At 42.0% G+C, this 21,516-nt stretch overlaps 1 protein-coding gene across 1 annotated transcript; it reads right to left on the minus strand.

Moving 5' to 3' along the window:
• Positions 1-12: 12 nt before the first annotated feature.
• Positions 13-20,045, minus strand: trpc1 (transient receptor potential cation channel, subfamily C, member 1). Its single transcript, XM_030756505.1, has 13 exons — positions 19,539-20,045; positions 18,659-18,813; positions 18,475-18,576; positions 18,126-18,328; positions 17,175-17,306; positions 16,800-16,995; positions 12,201-12,537; positions 10,328-10,467; positions 8,102-8,248; positions 4,182-4,366; positions 1,192-1,393; positions 600-794; positions 13-525 (listed from the first exon to the last, which is right to left on the minus strand). Exons 1-13 carry the CDS (start codon positions 19,702-19,704, stop codon positions 298-300), a joined length of 2,388 nt encoding a protein of 795 aa, XP_030612365.1. The 5' UTR covers positions 19,705-20,045; the 3' UTR covers positions 13-297.
• Between the last annotated feature and the right edge of the window lie 1,471 nt (positions 20,046-21,516).

Here is a 21,516-nt window from a genome sequence, read left to right on the forward strand (position 1 = left end):
TTTATCTATTGAAAACAATGGCTTTTTTTATTTACAAAAAAAGGTTACATAGCTGAGTAATAGATAGGAGGCCTGAGTCTGGAGGCTTTGGTGGAGAATACATATTTTTCTAGTTAAGTTCCAGGCTTAAAAGTGAGGTTTAATAGCCTCTGTGACTGAAAAGAGCAGAGTTTTTTTTCCTTTTCTTTTTTTTTTGCACATGCTCGGGTCACACAGCATCCCAGATAAACAAGAAGCAAAGATTTTGTCAACAGGGCAGGAGGGAAGGGAAAGAATAACAAGTCTTTTTTTTTTTTTTTAGCTCCTTGGGTAGAACATGGCGTATTTGGAGGTCCGGAAGCCCAACAGGTCCCTCATCTCATTGCGAAACTTTGACAGGTCTTGGCGAAGGTCATTCAGATTTTCCACTGTTGCCTGGTCTGTGCTCTGCATCTTCTGCCGGGTGGAGGTCAGGTAGCGGTGAACTAGACAACACATGATCTTCTGGTAGTTCTCATCACGTTTCTGCTTCAGGTTCCTCCATTCCTGAAAGGAGAGCATTAACACAGATGGTAATTTGTTTAAGATTAGAAAAGGAGATTACATTGAACCTGTCTCACCTTAAGACTATTCTGTCTCTTCACTTTGCCCTTTGAGGTATGTGAACAGATCCACTTGCTCAGGCTGGTCACCAAGTAGCAGACAGTCTTTGGGGAAGGGAGGATGTTAAAGGGTGGAGGCAGTGTGCACTTGTCATCAAAGTAGCTAAGCCACAGTTTGGCCCGGGCAAACTTCCATTCCTTATCCTCGTGATTCTGCAGGAGTCCAAAAGCCAACAAGAAAACTAAGAACAAAGGAATGTTGGAAAGCTTTCATGCACTTAAACTTTCACACACAGTTTTACAGGAGGAATCTTGAAAATGCAAAACAGCTATTTCAGTGTAAACTCTTAGGGGAACAGATTTTTGTGAATGATAAGCTGCTAGACTTAGTGCAATCAAAATCAAACAGTTGTTCAAAGCAAGCAAAAATGTGCAGAGCGGATCCAAAGAAAGAAATTAGCTAACATCTGTGCAATATTTCAGGGCAACTTAGAAGAAAATTAAATCTTAACAGTAAATGAAAACAGTTGCAACTTTCAGTTCCAGGGTGAATTCAAACTACCCTTGACAGCAGTGAGACCTTTCAGTGCCAAAGCTTGTTTCTACTTACAGCAATTTGTCTGAAGCTTTTATGGAGCATGGCCACCAGCAGCTTGGTCAGCACGATAACCACCACGATGTTGTAGGTGCCTATGATCATGGCACCAACAAAAGAGCGCAGCTCCTCTGTGTAACTGATGCGGGTGACGAAGAGTGCAACATGCGCCAGGGAGAAGATGTACCAGAACAGTGCATAGCAGGTCCCCATGAATCTGCAAGAGAGATGAAGTTAGTACACGTGCACGTCATATCGCATTTACGCCACACATTTGTAAGATGGATTTAAACATACAACCCTGCCTCCAAAAAAAGATGGGAAATAAAAACAGACCTACACCGATCAGGCATAACATTGTGACCACCTGACTAATATTGTGTTGGTCCCCATTTTGCTTGCAAAAACAGCCCTGACCCATCGAGGCACGGACTCCACTAGACCCCTGGAGGTGTGCTGTGGTATCTGCACCAAGATGTTAGCAGCAGAGCCTTTAAGTCCTGTAAGTTACGAGGTGGCGCCTCCATGGATCAGACTTGTTTGTCCAGTATATCCCTCAGATGCTCGATTGGATTGAGATCTGGGAAATTTGGAGGCCAAATCAACACCTCAAACTTGTTGTTGTGCTCCTCAAACCATTCCTGAACCATTTTTGCTCTGTGGCAGGGCACATTATCCTGCTGAAAAAGGCCACAGACATCAGAAAATACCATTTCCATGAAAGAGTATTCATGGTCTGCACCAATGCTTAGGTAGGTGGTAAATGTCAAAGTAACATCCACATGGATGGCAGGACCCAAGGTTTCCCTGCAGAACAGTGCCCAAAGTATCACACTGCCTCCACCATCTTGCCTTCTTCCCATAGTGCATCCTGGTGCCAAGTTTTCTCCAGGTAAGCGATGCACAAGCACCCGGCCAGCCACATGATGTAAGAGAAAATGTGATTCATCAGACCAGGCCACCTTCTTCCCTCACTCCGTGGTCCAGTTCTGCTCAGGTGCCCATTGTTGGAGTTTTTGGTGGGTAACAGTGGTCACCATGGGCCTGACTGGTCTGCAGCGTCATGCACAACAAACTGTGATGCGCTGTGTATACTGACACCTTTCTATCAGAACCAGAATGAACGTTTTGGCAATTTGAACGACAGTAGCTCAACTCTTGGATCGGACCACACGGGCCAGGCCTTGTGAGCCTTGGCCACCCATGACCCTGTCACTGGTTCAACACTGTTCATTCCTTAGACTACTTTTGACAGATACTGACCACTGCAGACCAGGAACAGGAGCTGCAGTTTGGGAGATTATCTAGCCATCACAATTTGGTCCTTGTCAATCAAATCCTTGTACTTGCCCATTTTTCCTGCCTCTAATATCAACTTTAAGAACAAAATCTTCACTTGCTCCTACCCACTAACAGGTGCCACGATGAAGAGATAACCAGTGTTAGTCACTTCACCTGTGACTAGTTATGCCTGATTGGTGTATATTTACTTATAATTAAAGAGCAACTACAAAGACAACATACCAAGTGTAATTGAGATGCTCAACTTTTAACAAAATCCTAAATGACTGGAAAAGCTGTTAAATGTTATTAAACAATTTGTGGAACATCTCACAACTAATTAGGTTAATTGGCAACAGGTCAGTTTTAAAAAGAGCTTCCTGGAGAGTCTTTTATAAGTAAAGATGAGGAGGGGTTCAGCACTCTTTGAAACACCATGTGAGGAAGGAGTTGAAGAATAACATTTCTTAATGTTAAATTGCAAAAACATGGGCATTTTATCACCAACTTTTATTAGTAGATTCAGAGAAACTGGAGAAATCTGTATGCAATGAAAATGGCTGAAAACTAATTAACAGCCACGAAAACATCACTTAAAACTGCAGCAATTGCAGCGATTGTTAAAAGAAGAGGTGATTTACGCAGCGGTAAACATGCCTCTGTCCCAAATTCTCTGAAATGTGTGGGTTCAAATGCAAAAAAAAAAAAAAAGCATCTGACTTTTCAAACCAACACTGGGAACGTTTCAGGATTTGATATGTTGTCTGTTTTCAACTGAATGCAAAAAAAAAAAAAAGGCATAAATTTCCATGGAAACAGGGTTGTATATTACAACGCATAGTTTAACCACTGAAAACTGCACAAGCAGAGAGAGGCTGGAGCACTTTGACTGTTGGGCAGACTTTATTACACATCCTGCACGACTGACTACTTTAGAGCTTAATAAGAGCTTTCAAGGAACCCAGATGTGCTTGTATAAAAGGTATAATGTGCACAATTACATGTAAGACTACTATAAAGTAAGAAAAGAAATAAAAAATGTTGATTATGGGTCACCTCACCTAGCAGTTATTTTGTTTTATATTTTCATATAAGGAGGATTTGAGGAGGGGAGGTTAGGGGGAGTGTTCTTGTTGATGTTTCTGATATCTTGTCCCATATTTATCACTTGCAGTGCTATTTTCTCCTCATAACCTGACTTTAATAGTAACATTTATAATTTTTACTGCATGGATTGCATAAATGTTTTGGTGTATTTCTTGTATTTTTAAATGCACTATTTGTATTATTAATAGTTGTCCCTGGTTATGTTAAAAATTTGCCCTGTTTAGCTGTTGCTGCTGACCAATTTGTGCTAAATTATAGTGTTTTCTATATATCCATGAATTAAAGGATAAATGTTTGCTACATCGTGTGTATTTTTATAACTGTCCTTTCATATGGATTGGCAGTGCCCCAGAAGCTTTTTAAACTATGTTGATTTATCCATTTTTTCAGCTCTGTGCTTAGACTTCACTGTACTGAATAAAGTCTGTGCTGCACAACTGTCAAAGTGCTCATACATCAAGCTTTGCTGTCTCTTCCAAAAGAAACCCCAAAACATTCTAATTTTAGAGTTTCTAAAGATCATGTATGAGATTTGAATAAGCTGTGTTTACACAGCCTCCTATATCCCTCACTGACACCATCGCTGTCCAAAATGACAGAATGAGGTTTGGCCATACGTGTGGAATGCATCATTGCTCTGTTGCTCGCAGAAGATGCCCTCGCAGTCCTTGGGTGGGTTCTTGTCCTTATCTTTTTGGTCCTTTCCATAGAGCTGGGTGAGTCCAATGGTGAAGGAGAATAACACAAGCAGGAAGAGGCCCAAAAACTTTCCAAACTCCTGCAGCATTTGACCCATGGAGATCTAGTGAGAGATTCACATTTGCCTGTTAATCTTGTGCCGCTTGCTCTGACAGCTTCCTCAAATAAATTTCAACAACCTTCATCAACCTGGAGCTGGCTGGGGTTAAAGATGACTCTGCTTGGTGTCTGATCTGAACAACATTCGCCTGAATCAAAGAGCTAACAACTAAGACGTTGCAGTTTTGCATTCTCTGTGTTACATAGATCTGCTTTTAGGACACCAATCGATCGCGTTTACTGAAAGTCTTGGTAGTGTTAGGGTTAGTCGTATAAGTTTTGATAAACTAGATTTTATATATTCTCTAATCAAATAACATATGTGCAACTGGACTCTGATATTTTAAGAATTAGTTAGAAAGATGTATACTTCTACGTGAGTGTGATGTTCTGGCACTCTTTCATCACTCTCTGACCACTCATAGCATGTTTTTTTTTCACCCAGATTCAGATTTAGTAGTGGTTTCCTAGAGACAAACACAGAAGAGGACTAGAAAACAGAAAATGTCTTCTTACAGCGCTGGAAACCCACTATTTATGGGCCTGTGTGGCATATCTGTTTATGAGGACCTGGTGATGCTCAAACATGGTCTGAACACACTTACCCATACAAAACACAAACACATATAAAGTGTCCAGTGTAACAGAAAACCACTCTGCCTGCATGCTATGATGAATGGCGACTACAGTGTTTGTGCTGAAACCCAGGCAGCCTATTTGAGAAGGTTTGGTCCATTCCGGTGATTTATTCTCTTGTCATGTATAAATCCCCCCAGTGTATTCATCTGCCACATCGTACACATCTGATTTAGGAGCTGAGGGTGGTCCCTGCCTGACAGGTATCCTAAATTGGTTAGTGTACAAACAGAACAGGAATGTAGCAGGTCATTAGCTCCTAACCTTGACTGGAGGAGGTCTAATGCATACCTCAAATACATTAACCTAATTCAATTGGTTTTCTACTAAATTACCCAATACAGCACTGTTACTTAATAATGCACCAGACTAGGATCATTGGAAAGCAATTTCAAGGTTATTTAATTTGCAGATTGACAAATAACAAAATCCATTTATCCATCCATCCATTTTCTTAACTGCTTGCCCAATTCAGGGTTGCTGATGCTGGAGCCTATCCCAGCTGTCATTAGGGTGAAAGGTTGAGTACAGCCTGGACAGGTCGCCAGTTCATCACAGGACTAACACAGAGAGACAGACAGACATTTAATGCTCTCAGTCACACCTATAGCCAGTTTATCATCACATATTAACCTGACATGCCTGTCTTTGGCCTATGGGAGGAAACCAGAGTACCCGGAGCAAGCCCACACAGTCACAGGGAGAACATGCAAACCCCACATAGAAAGGTCCCAGTTAGCAGATTCTGACAACCAGGGGTTGAATTGGATTGGCTTTTTCTGAAAAAAAAAAAAAAAAAAAAAAAAATGTAGCTACGGCTCTGATGGTGCCGGATTCATCCTACTCATCCTGTTCCTAAAGATTTCACAGTTTCTTCTGTGGAATCTGTGCATCAGCTCAGCTGTTTTTGCCTTAAATGAAACCCATTGTGGTTAGATGTAGTAGTAGTCACAATGACACGCCAAAAGTCGGACATAGTTAATGAAGTTATGGCTGCTGTGCTTGATTGCAATCTCTACTGACTTAATTTGAAGATGGATCCTGCTTCTGTGAAATTACAGCTGTTTGAAAAAGTTAAAGGAGACATACATTTTTTATGTTTCCTCAGTGGAAACAAAATCTGAAAGGTTTTAATAGTAAGTTATTAATACATTTTAGGAGCGCTCAGTCCAGTTTAATCCCGGCTCCCAATCTCTAAAGTTTGTCTCTATATGGCACGACTTATTTCTGTTCCCCTTAAACACTCTCATGTAGCCCAGTTGACTCTCAGTTAGCCTATGGCACAGTAATGATGTCACTGAGGTTAAGTCTAGGCCATGATACACCCACAGACACACACTCGCACTTTCAGTCATTCTTTCCAAACTCAGCAGGGGGCAATACCCAGCAGAAATATGAGCTGGCCTCTTCAGGGTGGACAGAATGAGAGAAACATTCATTACTGCAACCCACATAGTATTGACTCACTGTCTGTGTGTGTGTGTGTGTGTGTGTGCATGAGCAGGAGCTTGTCTGTGTACAACTGGACTGAATACTGCCATGCCAGATATCATAGGAGTGTGGAAATGTGTGGGTGCATGTGCATTAGAGAAGAGGTGTGTCTGCCACGTGAGTGCGAGTACAGCCGTGAACACGCCAACCAAACCAAATTTTTTTTCAAAGCTGATTTTCCATCCTGTCGAGCCAGACAGTGACATCACAGAGTGGAGAAGAAGAAGGGAGAGAAGAAAAAAAAAGATGAGAGTGAAGCAGGAAGACCGTAGCTGGAAAGAGCTCATTAACAAGCTACAGAGCACCCTTACTGTTTAATAAGTCAACCACAAACAGCACCTCGACTTAATGACAGGAAGGCATCCTTACAAGGGACTGACCTCACTGCATACCTCAACAGTTCTTTATGTTATTAAAGTCACACTTTGGGAACAATGAACTTCACATTTGCTAGCAAAAAAAATCAGATACTGGCAGGTTTTATAATTTCCCTCTGCCAGCTGGATAATAATATAAATCATGATGTGATAAAAAGGGACACCTATGAAGGGCCCGAGTAGAAAATATGCAAACCAGACTTTTGGCTTCTCTGGGGCCACAAAGAAACAAAGAAATTTCCACTATTCAATCAAATGTTTTCATTTTGAATTTTTCTTTTTTTCTTTTTTACAGACAAAAGTAACTTTAATTCTAACTAACTATAGTAACTATTCTATAACCTTTTGCAAAAGACAAGTAAATGTCAGGTAATCCTGGATGGCATTATAAGCTAAGACGGGCTAATCAAGAGAATCCAGTGCAGCTTTTCCAGGATTTGGAGAAGTTTAGGGAACATTTTTCACTTGGATGTTGCATCTTTTTAAAGTGGTACAGTCATATTGTTTTTATTAGAGATGTTCATTGTCAGAAATGTCCAACAATAAATCTAATTTAGATATGAAAAGAACAAAATATCCCACAATTCAGAAAAGAATGGGTCCCATGCCACTAAGTATATTAAATAAGAGCTTCCCTTCTCCACCCTACATGTGCAGCCATATTTGCTTTTAAGAATCAATCCAAAATCTAATACAAGTGCATACAGTGAGAGCTTTCAAAACTATTTCAATAAATCAATTTTGTGCAATCTGAAGGCAGTCATTCATATAGATGATAGCAGTATGGGATGTACAGAGTAACAAAGCTTTTGTCCAGTTTATTATGAGCACATTAACACAGCAGAATACATTAATCTACTGCCTCAATTCACTGTGCTTATACTTAATGCTTATGATGATGGTTATGCTGAGCACAGCTGGTGCTTAGAGTTGGCTCGCCCTGGAGTGTTCACATCCACTAAGAGAGGAAGAGAGTGGGTGGTGTGTGTGTTTGTGTGTCGTTGGAGACAAAGATAAAAAAAAAAAAAAATAGGGGAAGCAGTTTTATAATCATTACATAACTATTAGGTCATTTTTTTTCTCATTAAAGTGGTTTACGGATGCATCACTTAAACCCCTCAGAGATAACAGTCAAATCTTATTGTTGCCTGCTGGCCTTCACTAAGAATCAAGCTTCTTATCCTAAAAATGTCAATTTTGCACAACAAAACCCACTGTGCCCACTGTTTTCCTACCTGTAGTGGGCCCAGTATGGAGCTTGTGGTGTACATGAAGAAAAGTCGCAGGTAACTAAGAACGTTGGCGAAGGCAAACAGACCCTCGGCCACCAGGATGGGATGGAAGGCATCCCAGTCCTTCCTGTCTTTCTGTGCCTCTTTAAACTGCAGAACAAGCAAACAGATTCATAGAAAGCTACATATTTGAGGGTATTGTCACCATCTTTAAATCTCACAGAAGGCATTGTTTGTCCCAAGAACACATTTCCATGTACAGCACTGTGCAAAAGTCTTGAGCTACCCCTCATTTCTTTATGCTTTACTTCCAAGGAGCCAGACTTTCATCTAATTTGGGGCTTGAGCAATAGTTCTCCTGGCTTTCTGAAGGTCTTTCAAATGTTTTCTTTGGAAATGATCTTTTTTTCACTCATTTTAAGTACAGTTCTTGTATGTGGCCATTTGATTTTCATTTCACACTGATCTATAAATTATTTAAGCATAAAAAGGGTACCTAACTCAAGGGAATTACCAGCGTTGTTTCTACATATTGCAGATAACTTAGCAAAATATCAATTTTAAATTGAATCTTTAAGCAGCCTGTCACAAAAACACATAATTTGTTCCCAATTCTTTAGTTGAATCCATGAAAAATATCAAAGATAATGCAGTTTGACAGGCAATAGTATTTTTGTACCAACAAGGTGATTTTCAAAGAACTATTAGATGAAAGCTTGGAATATCTCAGCATCGTGTGCAGTGACCCCTTAAAACACAACTGTGGAAACTAGACAAGTGGAAAATAAAAGAAGTGGTAAGCATAAAAACTATCTACAGCAGATGAACGGTCCTTAAGGAAACAAATCCAGCAAAGACCTGACATGGGACCTGAGAGATGCATCTGGCCCTTCAGCTGATCCAGCTACGGTTTGCCAAAGTCTCATTAGAAATGGCTCCAGTGGAAGAGTGGCTGCCAAGAAGCCAGGCTGAGGTATGTCAAATTACACAAGAACTGGCCTGAAAAACCAGCGACAACAGATCTCAGTGATTGGTCCAAATTTGAAATTTCTGGTTCAATTCATTGCAGCCATGTTTGGAGGAGGTCAGGAGAGAGGTACAACAGCCACCTGTAAAACATGGTGGAAGCTCTGCCATGGTTTGGGGCTATATTTCAGACAGTTGTGTCAGGGATCTGGTCAAAATTGATGGAATTATGAAAGTACCATCAGATTTTGATCTACCATGCAATACAATTTGTAAAGCATCTGAATGGCTTCAGCATCACAGTGATCCCAAACACACTGCCAATGCAGTGAAAGCATTCCTGAAGACTACCTACAGAAATGACAAGAAAGCTGAATAAAAGAGTTCAGGCTGTGTTGAAGAATAAAGGTGATCATACCAAATATGTGCTTTCAAGCTTGTTTTGCATTATAGACTGTATTTTCATGTATGTTTACATGTTTCAATAAATCACTAAACCGATTTCCAATTTTTGTACCAATACAGTATAAAGAAATGAAGGGTGGCTCAAGACTTTTGCACACCACTGTATTCTTGCTTATACAAGTTTGATTTGCTGAATCAGGTGTGCCAGGTGTTCCAGCTTTTCATCGGCTAGTGTAGATTGAGCAAATTATGCCTAATGAATTCGTCATTGTAATGCATATGAAATCTAACAAATGATTCAGTTACAAAAAATGAATATAACATGGTGTCAACTGTAAATTGTGAAAGTGGTTGTAGCAGCTACGAATTTAACTTTGACATTTTTAACTTTTGGTTAATATCTTAAAATAAAAGTATTCCTTTAAGAGTGATAAAAAAACATGTTCAGATAAACAACAGCGCAAGGGTGATGTAAAGCACTGTAATAGGTTACATAATAGCAATCAATGGGTGCACATGATCAACTTGCAGAAAACTTGACCAGCCAAACAGTTTTGAAATAGGGGTCTGTTTCAGAAATGTTTGGCTGTGTGCAGTCTGTGCTCCACTAACTCCCTTGGTACCTTAGGCGAGGCAAATTACACCTTTATCATTCTTAATGATTAGAAAGCTCAATTCCTAGAATAGCTTTGCCCAGCTTCAACTTGATCTGAGATCTAATTGAAACAACAGATGAAAGCACATCCCTGGAGTATAGCATTAATACACAGAATGATGAATCATGGGGATTATTCTATGAAAACTTGAATCTAATTATATATCCATTAAATGTAAGAACTGTGTGCAATGCGTCTGTACCTGGCTATGAGCAACAATCTTGAGAGCGAAGGTGGCTAAGTAGAGGGAATTCATCACAAAACTCAGCTGGTTCCTAGACTCCTCCAAAAAGTCTTCCAGCCCCTCATACCACAGACGCTTCACATCTGACCACACCATTCCTATAGGGGAAAAAGAATCTACCATTACCACATACACACAGACATACACACACACACACACACACCACTGGAAAAAGGCCGTCATCCACAACATTTTAAACTCCCTTCAAGACTCAGCTATCACTCATCTCACAGAGGGAGCCTGGGGGGAAACAGGAATGTGTGAGACACCTAAATCAGAGATTAATGTGCTGAAAATGTGTCATCTGTGAGATCTGGGGAGGTGCGTGGAATTTAATTAAGATGGGTTAGCATCTTTTTGTGTCTAAATGGCAGTTCATCAATTCTAAATGTATGAAAGGAATTAAAAAAAAGTCAGCCTGAGAACTTAGTTAATGTTTAGTGACAATTTCTCTATGCCTTAATTCAGAAACTTACAGTAACCAAAAACTGAATGATCTTTCCCTTTGTTTTAACAGAAAATAAACAAATTTGAGAGAAACAGTCAAACACATACGCTTACATACAGCCTAGCACACTCGCAGTCTCATAGCATCTGAGTTTCCCATTAATGTGAGGCCTCTGGCCCAGGAGAATACCAGAAAGGAGGGAAGAGGAGAAAGATCATAGGAGGAGGGCAGAAAGACAGAAAGAAAGAACAATGGAAGGCAAATGGAAGAAAAAGCTTGCACATGGAGGAATTCTAAGAACTCCTCTTCCCATCCTGATGACATAAAGCGGGAGGCTGTCTGAGGAGGGTAACCATTAGCAATCTCATTCCTCCCATTTATGCCATCTTGGGTGATGTGTTGATGCTGCAGGGATCCTGTAGCACAAAATCTGCACCACTACCTCACACCTTGCAGTGAAGCTGTTTTTAAAATGAGGCAACCAAAAAATGCTGAAATTGTTCTCCCTCTAGTGGGCTATCTTGGCTCATAGAAAAACCCATTGCTCCTTTTATCTAATGACTGAAAGACTTATGTCAATCCTGCAATATACAGACCAAATTGAAAATTACCCCACAGTCTGCTTAATATCATTGAATAATATATATCAGTTGCTAAATCCTTTTACAACCTGTCACATGCAGTTATTGTGATTATTTATTAAGACAGCAAAGAAAGAGATGAAACCTAGACACTATGGTTCTGATGCTTTGTCTCTGGTGGAAATGGCTAGGAGTTTGCAACCAAGACAAACATGGATACTGAGAAAGCAGAGCCATTAAAGAGACTGAATGCTCATGTTAATGGTTTCTTGGCAGAAGGGTAAGGTAGAGCGGCAGAGTCAATTTCCAACTGTCACTATCCACCCTTTTCTAAAAAGATAGCTGGTGTATGTGTGAATACGTGCGCATGGGTGTGTGTTGAGTTCAGTGATACCAGCACTCAGAAGGGCTACGGGGGCAAAGAAGAAGCTGCAGTTTCTTTCTGTTGCGCTCAATTAGAAGCAGTGCTGACGGATTTAATCCGGTCAAGCTGGGCTTTCTGTCATTTGGTGTAGAAACAGCCGTTTGTCATGTAATGCCTGATGTGATTATGGACACGGGATACTGGACTTTAGCCAGATCATAACAGGAAGGGCTCATTTTCGCTCCACTATACAATGTGCCTGTATTAACCTTTAGTGTGTAGGATTGTTTTTTACTCTATTTCTAGTTCCTTAATGTCCATTAGGAGATAGATAAATATTAAATTACTGAACCAACCATATAGCACAATAACTACATACAATACATGACGCTCCTCTGTGCATAGCATTATGTGTTATTTACAGGGTAAAATTCTGACCTATAATCCAGAGGATGAGCAGGTAATCAATCATCTCAAGTGGAGGCCCCATTATGTTCTTCTTTTGCTCATTGTACACCAGAGAGTACAGGTTGAGCAGCAGCAGGAAGGTGAAGTAGGAGGCGCTGTGGATGATGAACTTAACAAAAGGGGTGTGGATTATCTGGCCAACTCGGGAGCGTGGCACCAGAAGGTAGCAGAGAGACAGGAGAGGCCAAAGCATAGCCACAGTCAGAACGGTAGCCATTTTTAGACAGGTGTGTTTGCGCCTGTAGCTGGCCATCTCTCCAAACCAGACAGTGTTGAGGAACTGCTGACAGTTGGACTGAGCCACAAACTGCGAAAGAGACATCAAGAGAGAATGACAGATAAAACATGAGTGGGTGGCTGTGTAATAAAAAAATTTAAAAAATCAGTAAATTCATTTCCCTTTAAGAGCCTGAAGAAAGTGTTCAATATATTTTGAGAAAAAGTTTGCTTAGCTGGTCATTTTACTGGGATAAATATGAAGGTACAGCCAACAATCAGATAATTAGCACAAAGACTGGATCAAGAAAAAGTCTTGGGTAGCTCCAACACCAAATCTGCACCCCCCTGTTTACAATCTTTACACTAAACTATGCTAATAAGTTTACAACTGTAAATTTACATTTATTGCACAGACATGACAGTGGCATCAATCTTTTCTTCTAACTCTAGGCAACAGAGCTAATAAGCATTTTCGATCCATCCATCCATCCATCCATCCATCCATCCATCCATCCATCCATCCATCCATCTTCTTCCACTTATCCAGGGCAGCAGCCTAAACAGAGAAACCCAGACTTCCCGCTCCACAGCCACCTCCACCAGCTTATCTAGGAGAGCACCAAGGCATTCCCAGGCCAGCTAAGAGATATAATCTTGCCAGCATGTCCTGGGTCTGCCCTGGGGCCTCCTCCCTGTAGGACATGCCGGAACACCTCACCCAAGAGGCGCCCAGGAGGTATCCTAGTCAGATGCCTGAACCACCTCAACTGGCTCCGTTTGATGTGGAGGAGTAGTAGATCTACTCTGATCCCCTCTCGAATGGCTGCACTCTTCACCTTATCGCTAAGGGAGAGGCCAGCTGGCCTTCGGAGGAAGCTCATTTCTGCTGCTTGGATCTGTGATCTTGTTCTTTCAGTCATTACCCAAAGCTTGTGACCGTAGGTGAGGGCAGGGACGTAGGTCGACCGGTAAAGCGACAGATTCGCTTTTACACTCAGTTCTCTCTTTACCACAACAGACCAGTACAGCATCAGCATCACTGCAGCTGCAGTCCCAATGCATCTGTCAATCTCCCCTCACTTGTGAACAAGACGCCAAGATACTTAAACTCCTCCACCTGGGCAGCAACTCATCTCTGACCTGGAATGGGCACTCCACCCGTTTCCATCTGAAAAACCATGGCCTCAGACTTAGGCCTGAATTAGACTTCCGTGTTGGGTCTTTGTAAGGCCTACACAATAACCAGAAACCCTTCTGAATCCTACACACTAATCTATGACATAACCTAAAGTACACCTCCCAAGAAATGTAACTACACATCAGGTCGATGCAGTCCGCAAAGGTTCTGATTGGCCTGTTCAATGCTGTTGATTCCTTCTGTGCATTTCCGACTATTTTTCGCTACAGTTCTTGAATTTATCAGTGAGAGACTTGCGATTATCTTCTAATATAAGGAATAGTAATCATAGTATCAATATAAGGACTCACAAATGTCAGTAAATTCCTGGAGGGCACCCCCCCAAAAAAGCTGACCACAACAAAGAGGGTGAACCCAGGAGGGAAAAAGTCCCAGCTTTTTATGTTTCTGTCAGGTGGCACCGCATGTAAAGCACCAGGACACATCCACACGGTAATTAACACACACAAGGCACCTCACACAGGGATAAATGCCAGCAATGATGTTGGCCACTTATGTATGTTATATAAGAAGCCCCGTGATAATCTGATGCAGAAGTCTAATTCAGGACTTAGAGGTGTTAATTCCACTACCTGCCACTTCACACTAGGCTGTAATTTGCTCCAGTATGAGCTGGAGGCCACCACCTGATGAAGCCAACAGGACCACATCATCCGCAAAAAAGCAGAGATGAGATTCTAAGGCTACAAAGGTGGAAGCCTTCCACCACTTCGACACTAGGCGTGTCAATAAAAATTATGAACAGAATCTGTGACAAAGGGTAGCCATGGCGGAGTCCAACACCCACTGAAAATGAGTCAGACTTACTGCTGGCAATACGGCTCAAGCTCTTGATGCAGCTGTACAGGGACTGAATGGCCCGTAACAACGAGCCAGACACCCCACACTTCCACAGCAACCCCCACAGGATACCCCAAGAGATGCGGGTCGAATGCCTTCTTCAAGTCCACAAAACACATGCATGCTGGATGGACAAATTCCCACGCAATATAACCTTGAGAGGATAAAGAGCTCGTCTAGTGTTCCACAACTAGGACGAAAACTGCATTGTCCCTCTTGAATCTGAGGTTCAACTAATGGATGAACTCTCCTTTCCAGCACTCTAGCATAGACCTTCCCGCTGAGGCTGAAGGGTGTGATCCACTAATAATTGGAGCACACCTTTCGTTCCCCCTTCTTGAAGATGGGAACCACCAATCCAGTGGCACAGCCCCAGATTACCACATGACATTGCAGAGGCCTGTCATCCAAGACAGCCCTACAAGATCCAGAGTCTTCAGGAACTCGGGGAGAATCTCATCCACCCCAGGGGTCCTGTCACCATGGAGTTGTTTAACTACCTCATTGACCTTACCCCCAGTGATGGGGAGTCTGGAGGTGAGGGGAATGACTCCCCAGACTCTGCTTCCTCTACAGAAGGTGTATCAGTGGGATTAAGGAGGTCCTTGAAGTATTCCTTCCACCACCTGACTATATCCTCAGTTGATGTCAGCAGCACCCCACCCACACTATACATCGTGTGAGTAGAGCACTGCTTTCCCTTCCTGAGGGGTTAAGTACCTCAGTGCCCTCACCCTCAGTCATCGGAGAGTCATTCTACTCATCCCCAGACTGTTTCCTCTAAGGAAGGCGTGTCAGTGGGATTAAGGAGGTGCTGTTTTCCCTCCTGAATTACCTGATGGTTTGCAAGAATCACTTCAAGGCAGTCCAAAAGTCTTTTTCCATGGCCTCACCAAACTACTCCCACACTCAAGATTTTGCTTCAGCCACTGCTCAAGCCATCTTCTGCTTTGCCTGCTTGTAGCCATCAACTGTCTCTGAAATCCTACAGGCTAACCAACCCCAATAACACTCCTTCAGTTTGATGAGTCCTTTCACTGCCCATGTCCACCATCTGGTTTTGGGATTACCATGATGCTGGGCTCCAACCACCTTGCAGCTGCAGCTCCGTGCAGCAGTCTCGGAATGCTGTTGAAATTCTGCTGGAGGTGGGAGCTGAAGATCGTACGGACCGGGGCCTCTGCTAAACATTCTCAGTGCACCCTCACTATATGTTTAGGTGCACCAGGTCTGTCCAGAATCCTTCCCCGCCATCTGATCCAACTCACCACCAGGTGGTGATCAGTTGACAGCTCAGCTCCTCTCTTCACCCAAGTGCCCAGAACATTCAGCCACAGATCTGATGATATGATTACAAAAATACTAATAAATGCTTATTAGCATTTGTTTTTGTAAATTACTGACACTTTTTAGAGTTTATCTGCCTCCATCTCACCCTATCCCTTGCATCCTCTTCAGTCACACCAACCCTCTGCATGTCCATGAATCTTCTCTGTATTCTTTCTCTTTTCTTCCTGTCTGGCAGCACTATAGTCAACATCTTTTGTCCAGTATATCCACTATCCTTCCTCTGCACGTGTCCAAACCATCTCAGCCTTGCCTTTCTAACTTTGTCTCCAAACCACTCAACCTGAGCTGTCCTTCTAACATACTCATTTCTAATCCTGTCCCTCCTGGTCATTCTCAGTGAAAATTTTCAACTCTGCCACCTCCACCTCCAGCTCAGCCTCCTGTCTTTTTGTCAGAGCCACCATCTCCAATCCATACTTAGCAGGTCTCACTACCATCGTGTAAACTTTCCCTTTCACTTTTGCTGCTATTCTTCTGTCACAAATCAGGGTAGCCATTCTGACAATGAATATTGTAGGTACCAACCACAAATGTGAACTGTTAATCACAGAGTAATTTAGACTAATGAAAACATGGGTTGGTCGTTGACATGCACCCTTTGGAGAATTATGAGTGTCTTCTGGAGGAAACAGTACGTTACTACCTGCCTGGTGATACATGAGCCAAACTATTCACACACACATCATCCTGGCTGTAAATTATCCCGTGGCTGTAAACTTCGTATTTTATTTTCACTTTGACTCCTGCTGCCTGAAGGAAGTGCTTTGTGTTGCCAAACTAATTTTCCTCAAGGGCACATGGTGTGATGAGCCAGCCTTTAAATTTGGAATGAAGTACAGTGCTATTATTTTTGTTTGATTATTTATTGAAATAAATCAGACACTTCCTCAATGTAGTTAGACTGCAGATTGGCTTTCTAGTGCGAGTAATTCTACTGCTTAATCAAATTAACGGAAGCAAACCTCTTTTTGGTTGTACTTGATGGCAAGTTTAAGTCGGCTGAGGTTCATGCGCTCCTCCAGTAAGCCTCTCTTGTCAACATGATCCTCGCTGGATGTGTGGTTGAGAATCACTTCTAGCTCCCGAGAGTTTCGAGCCTGAGCTAGCAGGTCCTTGGCAAACATCTTACACTGCTTCGCCAGCTCCTCATAGTCAGTCCTGGAGTAAAAAAAATTAGATAAAATCAGAGGACATTAAAAGGTTAAGATTTTTATCAATTCTAGGTTATAAAAGAAATGATTTACAACATCACTGTATGTGAGTACATCTGTTTATATGCAAAGAAATTCGATTAACGCTCTGATATGGCTGATGCATGTGCAGTGTGTTGACTCTACCTGAACTCCACTTCAACAAGACTGAGCTCCTTTAGGTCTGCACTCAGCTCAAAGGCCCTGAGTATGGGATCTTCCTCTGTCAGCATGATGAGAGAGGGGCTGGCTAGGCAGCGGTAGATGTCGAGACGGAACCTAACCCACGACCATCAACAGAAACGAGGTGGTGAAAAAAGGGGAGGTGGAAATATGAGACAAGATAAATGATGAAAAAGATATACTTGTGCAGACGGGAGAATAAATAAGGACAACCATTCAGTCTCCTAGCTGTTTCATTTATACCTGCTTTCACCTCTATGTTGTTTGGCAGCCAAACTGCAGAGTGATTCATTTAGTGTACTGTGTGGGAGGCTACACTGCCCTGCAGAGAGAATAAAAATGCCAGTGCGGAAGATATCAGCAAAGTCTCATCTGCAAGTCCGAGAAGGTATAAGAAACCAAGAACCACTGCTTGCCAGAATTGCCACTGTTTTGCTCTTTTCCCTTAAATTAGAGTTTGTATTGATTTTGTATTTCAGCAAAATATCAATACTAGGTCTCTATAGCTAGATCAGTCGAGCTTGACGGTAACAAAGAAAATCATGAGTCCTCGCGGGGAAAAAGAGAATACTTTGGACATTTATAGTACTGTAAAAAATGGCTAAGGTGTTCCCTGAAAGCCAGGGTGTGCATATCACCGATTAAATCATTGATTCTAGAAGACTAGATTTTCAAGCTGATGCTATCATCAAAACAAGGGGCTGCGGTGTTTCACAAGAGCTGCTTCACTTGGAGTAAAACTGCGTTGATTTGTTGGACCAAAACAATCAAAACATCCCCTACAAGACAGAAGTGGTATTGACTATTCCAATTTAAAGTAACTGAGTAAAAAACGAGTCTTCTGGTGCTCTTAATGCACCCATCTGCACAAAGTCAATGTCACTTAAGTATCTTCTGAGCTTTACATAACTGTACCTGGAGTGTCGTAAGCTGTCCTTCTTGTTTTTAACATTGCAAAGCGTGCACTCGCAGCCAACAGCGTGAGGCCGGGGAAGAGAGATGTCCTGTTTCAGCAGCATGGTCAGGATCTCGTAGTTATTCCTGTGGGCTGCCAGGATGACCGGAGCCACGTCCATGGTAGTGGAATACTCTGGGTTCTGGATGCGCTGCATCAGTTTCTAACAAAAACATGGAAATATATAGATTAAAAAAAAAATCTAAAATAAAGGGCAGAAATTATTAAAAAGGATGGGTTATGTAATTCTGCTATTTGTATTAATGGTGTTTTTTTTCCTTGAAATACAAGTAATAAGAGTAAATTTACAGCAATAGAGGGCTTAGAAGATCTCCTTGGCCTGTGGTTGAGGAGAATATCCACAGCTCCTACTACCTCTGAGTCTATGGCCACCAGCAAAGCGTCTGTTGCCTGCACAGAAAGAGACGTTTGATTTTAGCAGACATAAGAGATGTCTTGCGCATATTTGGTTGCCCCGATTGGTGCTTGTTACCTGGCAGCCATACTCCAGGAGAAGCTGAAGGATGTCTAGGTTCTCGTTCTCAATGGCGATGGTCACTGCATCTCGGCCCAGGACGTCTACGCAGTTGATGTTGAGCTCGCCGTGTCTGTTCTCCTCCAGCAGTTTCTTCACCATGTAGTAGTCGCCTGAGGAGCACATCAAGGACAAAAGAGCAGTAAAGTATTATCTGTGCACGGTGCCAAATTGACACAAACACAGTCGTGGTTATCAGGCGAGCTCTCTCACAAAACAGGCTCGGCTCCAGCAGCAACCCTTAATCTTGTGTAACAATAACATCTCCCTCAAAGGACAATATCTGTTGCTGAGCCACGTTTAGGGAGACTTTATATGGTCACAGTGGCAGTCATTGGCTTAGCACACCTCTGTCTGTACAATGTTCATGACTTATCAATGAAATAATCTTCAATCATGTGACCAGTTGAGAAAACCCATGCCTCTTTATTATTTTACACTTTACTGTCTACGTTTTGTGTTGCTGGCATTTAGTTTGTTTGCATTAACTTTCCATGTTAGGGGCCGTGAAAAGTCAGGAAACCTGGGAGAGAAACTTGAATTTCCACAGTATCCAAAGTGTAGGCAGCTGTGAGAGGTATTTACTGGAAAAAAAAAAAAATCTGTTTTGACTGAATAGTTTGCTTGCTGCTAAATGAGCCTGTTATAAATGCTGTTCATCCGTGTGTATTCCACATACAGTAAACGTAGGTCTCCTATAGCAGACATAAAGCTCCAGCATCTCTAATGATCACAATAATGAGCTTCCCTGTGACCACAGTCACGTGTTGCACGGACATCCCATTACAAATAGGGAACAACAGCCCCGATATTAAATTAGACGAAACAAGAGTCAAACCTTTCTCGCATGCCAGCAGGAAGAGCTTCTCATCCAGAGTCGTCTCCTCTTTCACTTCTCTCACGTCTTTCAAGGCCAGGAATCTGTCCGGAGAGGAAGCGTCCGTGCCATGGTACAGAGCTGCCATTACGACGGAGAGCGAGTACGGCAAGACACTGATGTGCATCCCACTAGAAACCGACGACCATTACACAAGAAATCCCGTCATATGCGATGACATGCGAGGAACGCTTTTGTAGTTGCGCAGCAGAGGTTTAAAGCGGCTGACTTGAACCAGTTGTCATTAATTGTTGGCATTACCGTCTCCGCTCCGGTGCGTTGGCTTGCGCGCTTTTGTGTGTTTAAAAAAAATCGCCTTCTTGTCGTCAAAAAATTGTAGCGACATTAAAAAATGTTCGCGGCGACGGTAGTTCGACAAAACAACACGGTCATTTCTCTCGGCGTGTTTACAAGCACCATCTTCTTACTCGCATCGCAGTGGTCCTGATGCTGCTGGCGAGGCGTGTACTGCGCATGTTTCCTCCTCCACCTGCTTGTTCTTTTCGCAGGCGCAAAGCCTCTTCTTCGTGATTACGTAACAGTGCATCCTTGTCACTGTTTCACAATGAGCAGTCGCTGTACGGCAAAAGAGCATTTTACGCACAGCAGCGCGGCGACGGCGCATGCACACGTGCCGACTCTGAAGCATCCGTGTAAACTGCACACGCAGTATGTTGCAGCAGTAGCAGTACAGGCAGGATCGTGGAGACAGAAATCAGCAATGGCTGTGGCTCCTGCACAGGTCACTTCCTGCAGTAATGTGTAAATCCTCCTAGATCTGGTGTGTTTGGAGATGCATATGGATATAGCAGCATATGGGCTCTGTACTGTAAGGAAACACAGCTGCTCTCCTGGTTCCTTAAATGCGTATACTGTCCTCCACAGTCAGTCTACAGCAACACAAACCAGTGAGTATATGACAAAGAAATCCCTTGCTAATTTTGCACCCAGCAAGGAATATTGCTGTGAAATACTATCTCCAGTGAATAAAATAGTTTAATATGGGCCAAAATATAATTTTAGATTTTAGGGAATATATACTTAATTCAGTACTGAGAGCCAATAAAGCAATGACATAAAAAAACAAAACAAAAAATATAACATAAGCCATAATAGAGTGAGAGTGAGTCAGCATGCTCAGTGATAAAGCCTTTGATAACTTAAAGTGAAACAGGAAACTTTCATTGCACGTCTGATTTAAACACAAACAGGCCTTTGTTCCAGCATTTTCAGAAACAAAAGAAACACCTTCCCACTTATGTAGGCTGAGTTAGGAGCAGAATTATTATAATTTTTTTTTAATCTGTTGTAATTAAAGGCAACCTGAAGCTTTTGTTTCTCTATAACTCCACTACAACTGGGTTGTATAAAGGAGAGAACAATCTTTTTTTGTTTAATAAGGAATTTGTGTGTCAGAATATTGGCTTGCACATCATCACCACACAAAAATCATTCCTGATGATGTGGGCCTAATATATCACTTTACTGACCACGTTTAGCAACTGCACTGCCAAACAGAACGAAGGAAACAAATAACAAGTACTCAAAAATAACTGATTTCATAGGCAGTTTCTACTACAATGTGATTGCATGCTGAAATAGAGAAATAAATGCAATGTCCTAAAATAATTAATTACAGTATCCTCTGCTATGTTTTTTTTTAGTTCACTCTTTGATTTGATGAATCTGAGATAAGTATGTCAGATATATATTATTAATATATGCGCTCATAATATAGAAGTCTCTTTTTAAGTGGATCATTTTGACGACTGGGCCCACTACGCTCCAGCAGAGGGCAGTCTGCACAAAGGTATTGTGCTGTAGGCACGCGTATTGGAGCATCTATGGAAAGCAGACTTCACTGAGCACAGAAGGGAACCACTGTATAGCCCAACATATACTCTAATATAACTGCTTCAGAAGAACTCATGCTACACAC

This window comes from Archocentrus centrarchus, chromosome 20 (genome assembly GCF_007364275.1).
Source record: "Archocentrus centrarchus isolate MPI-CPG fArcCen1 chromosome 20, fArcCen1, whole genome shotgun sequence".
NCBI classification, from domain to species: domain Eukaryota; kingdom Metazoa; phylum Chordata; class Actinopteri; order Cichliformes; family Cichlidae; genus Archocentrus; species Archocentrus centrarchus.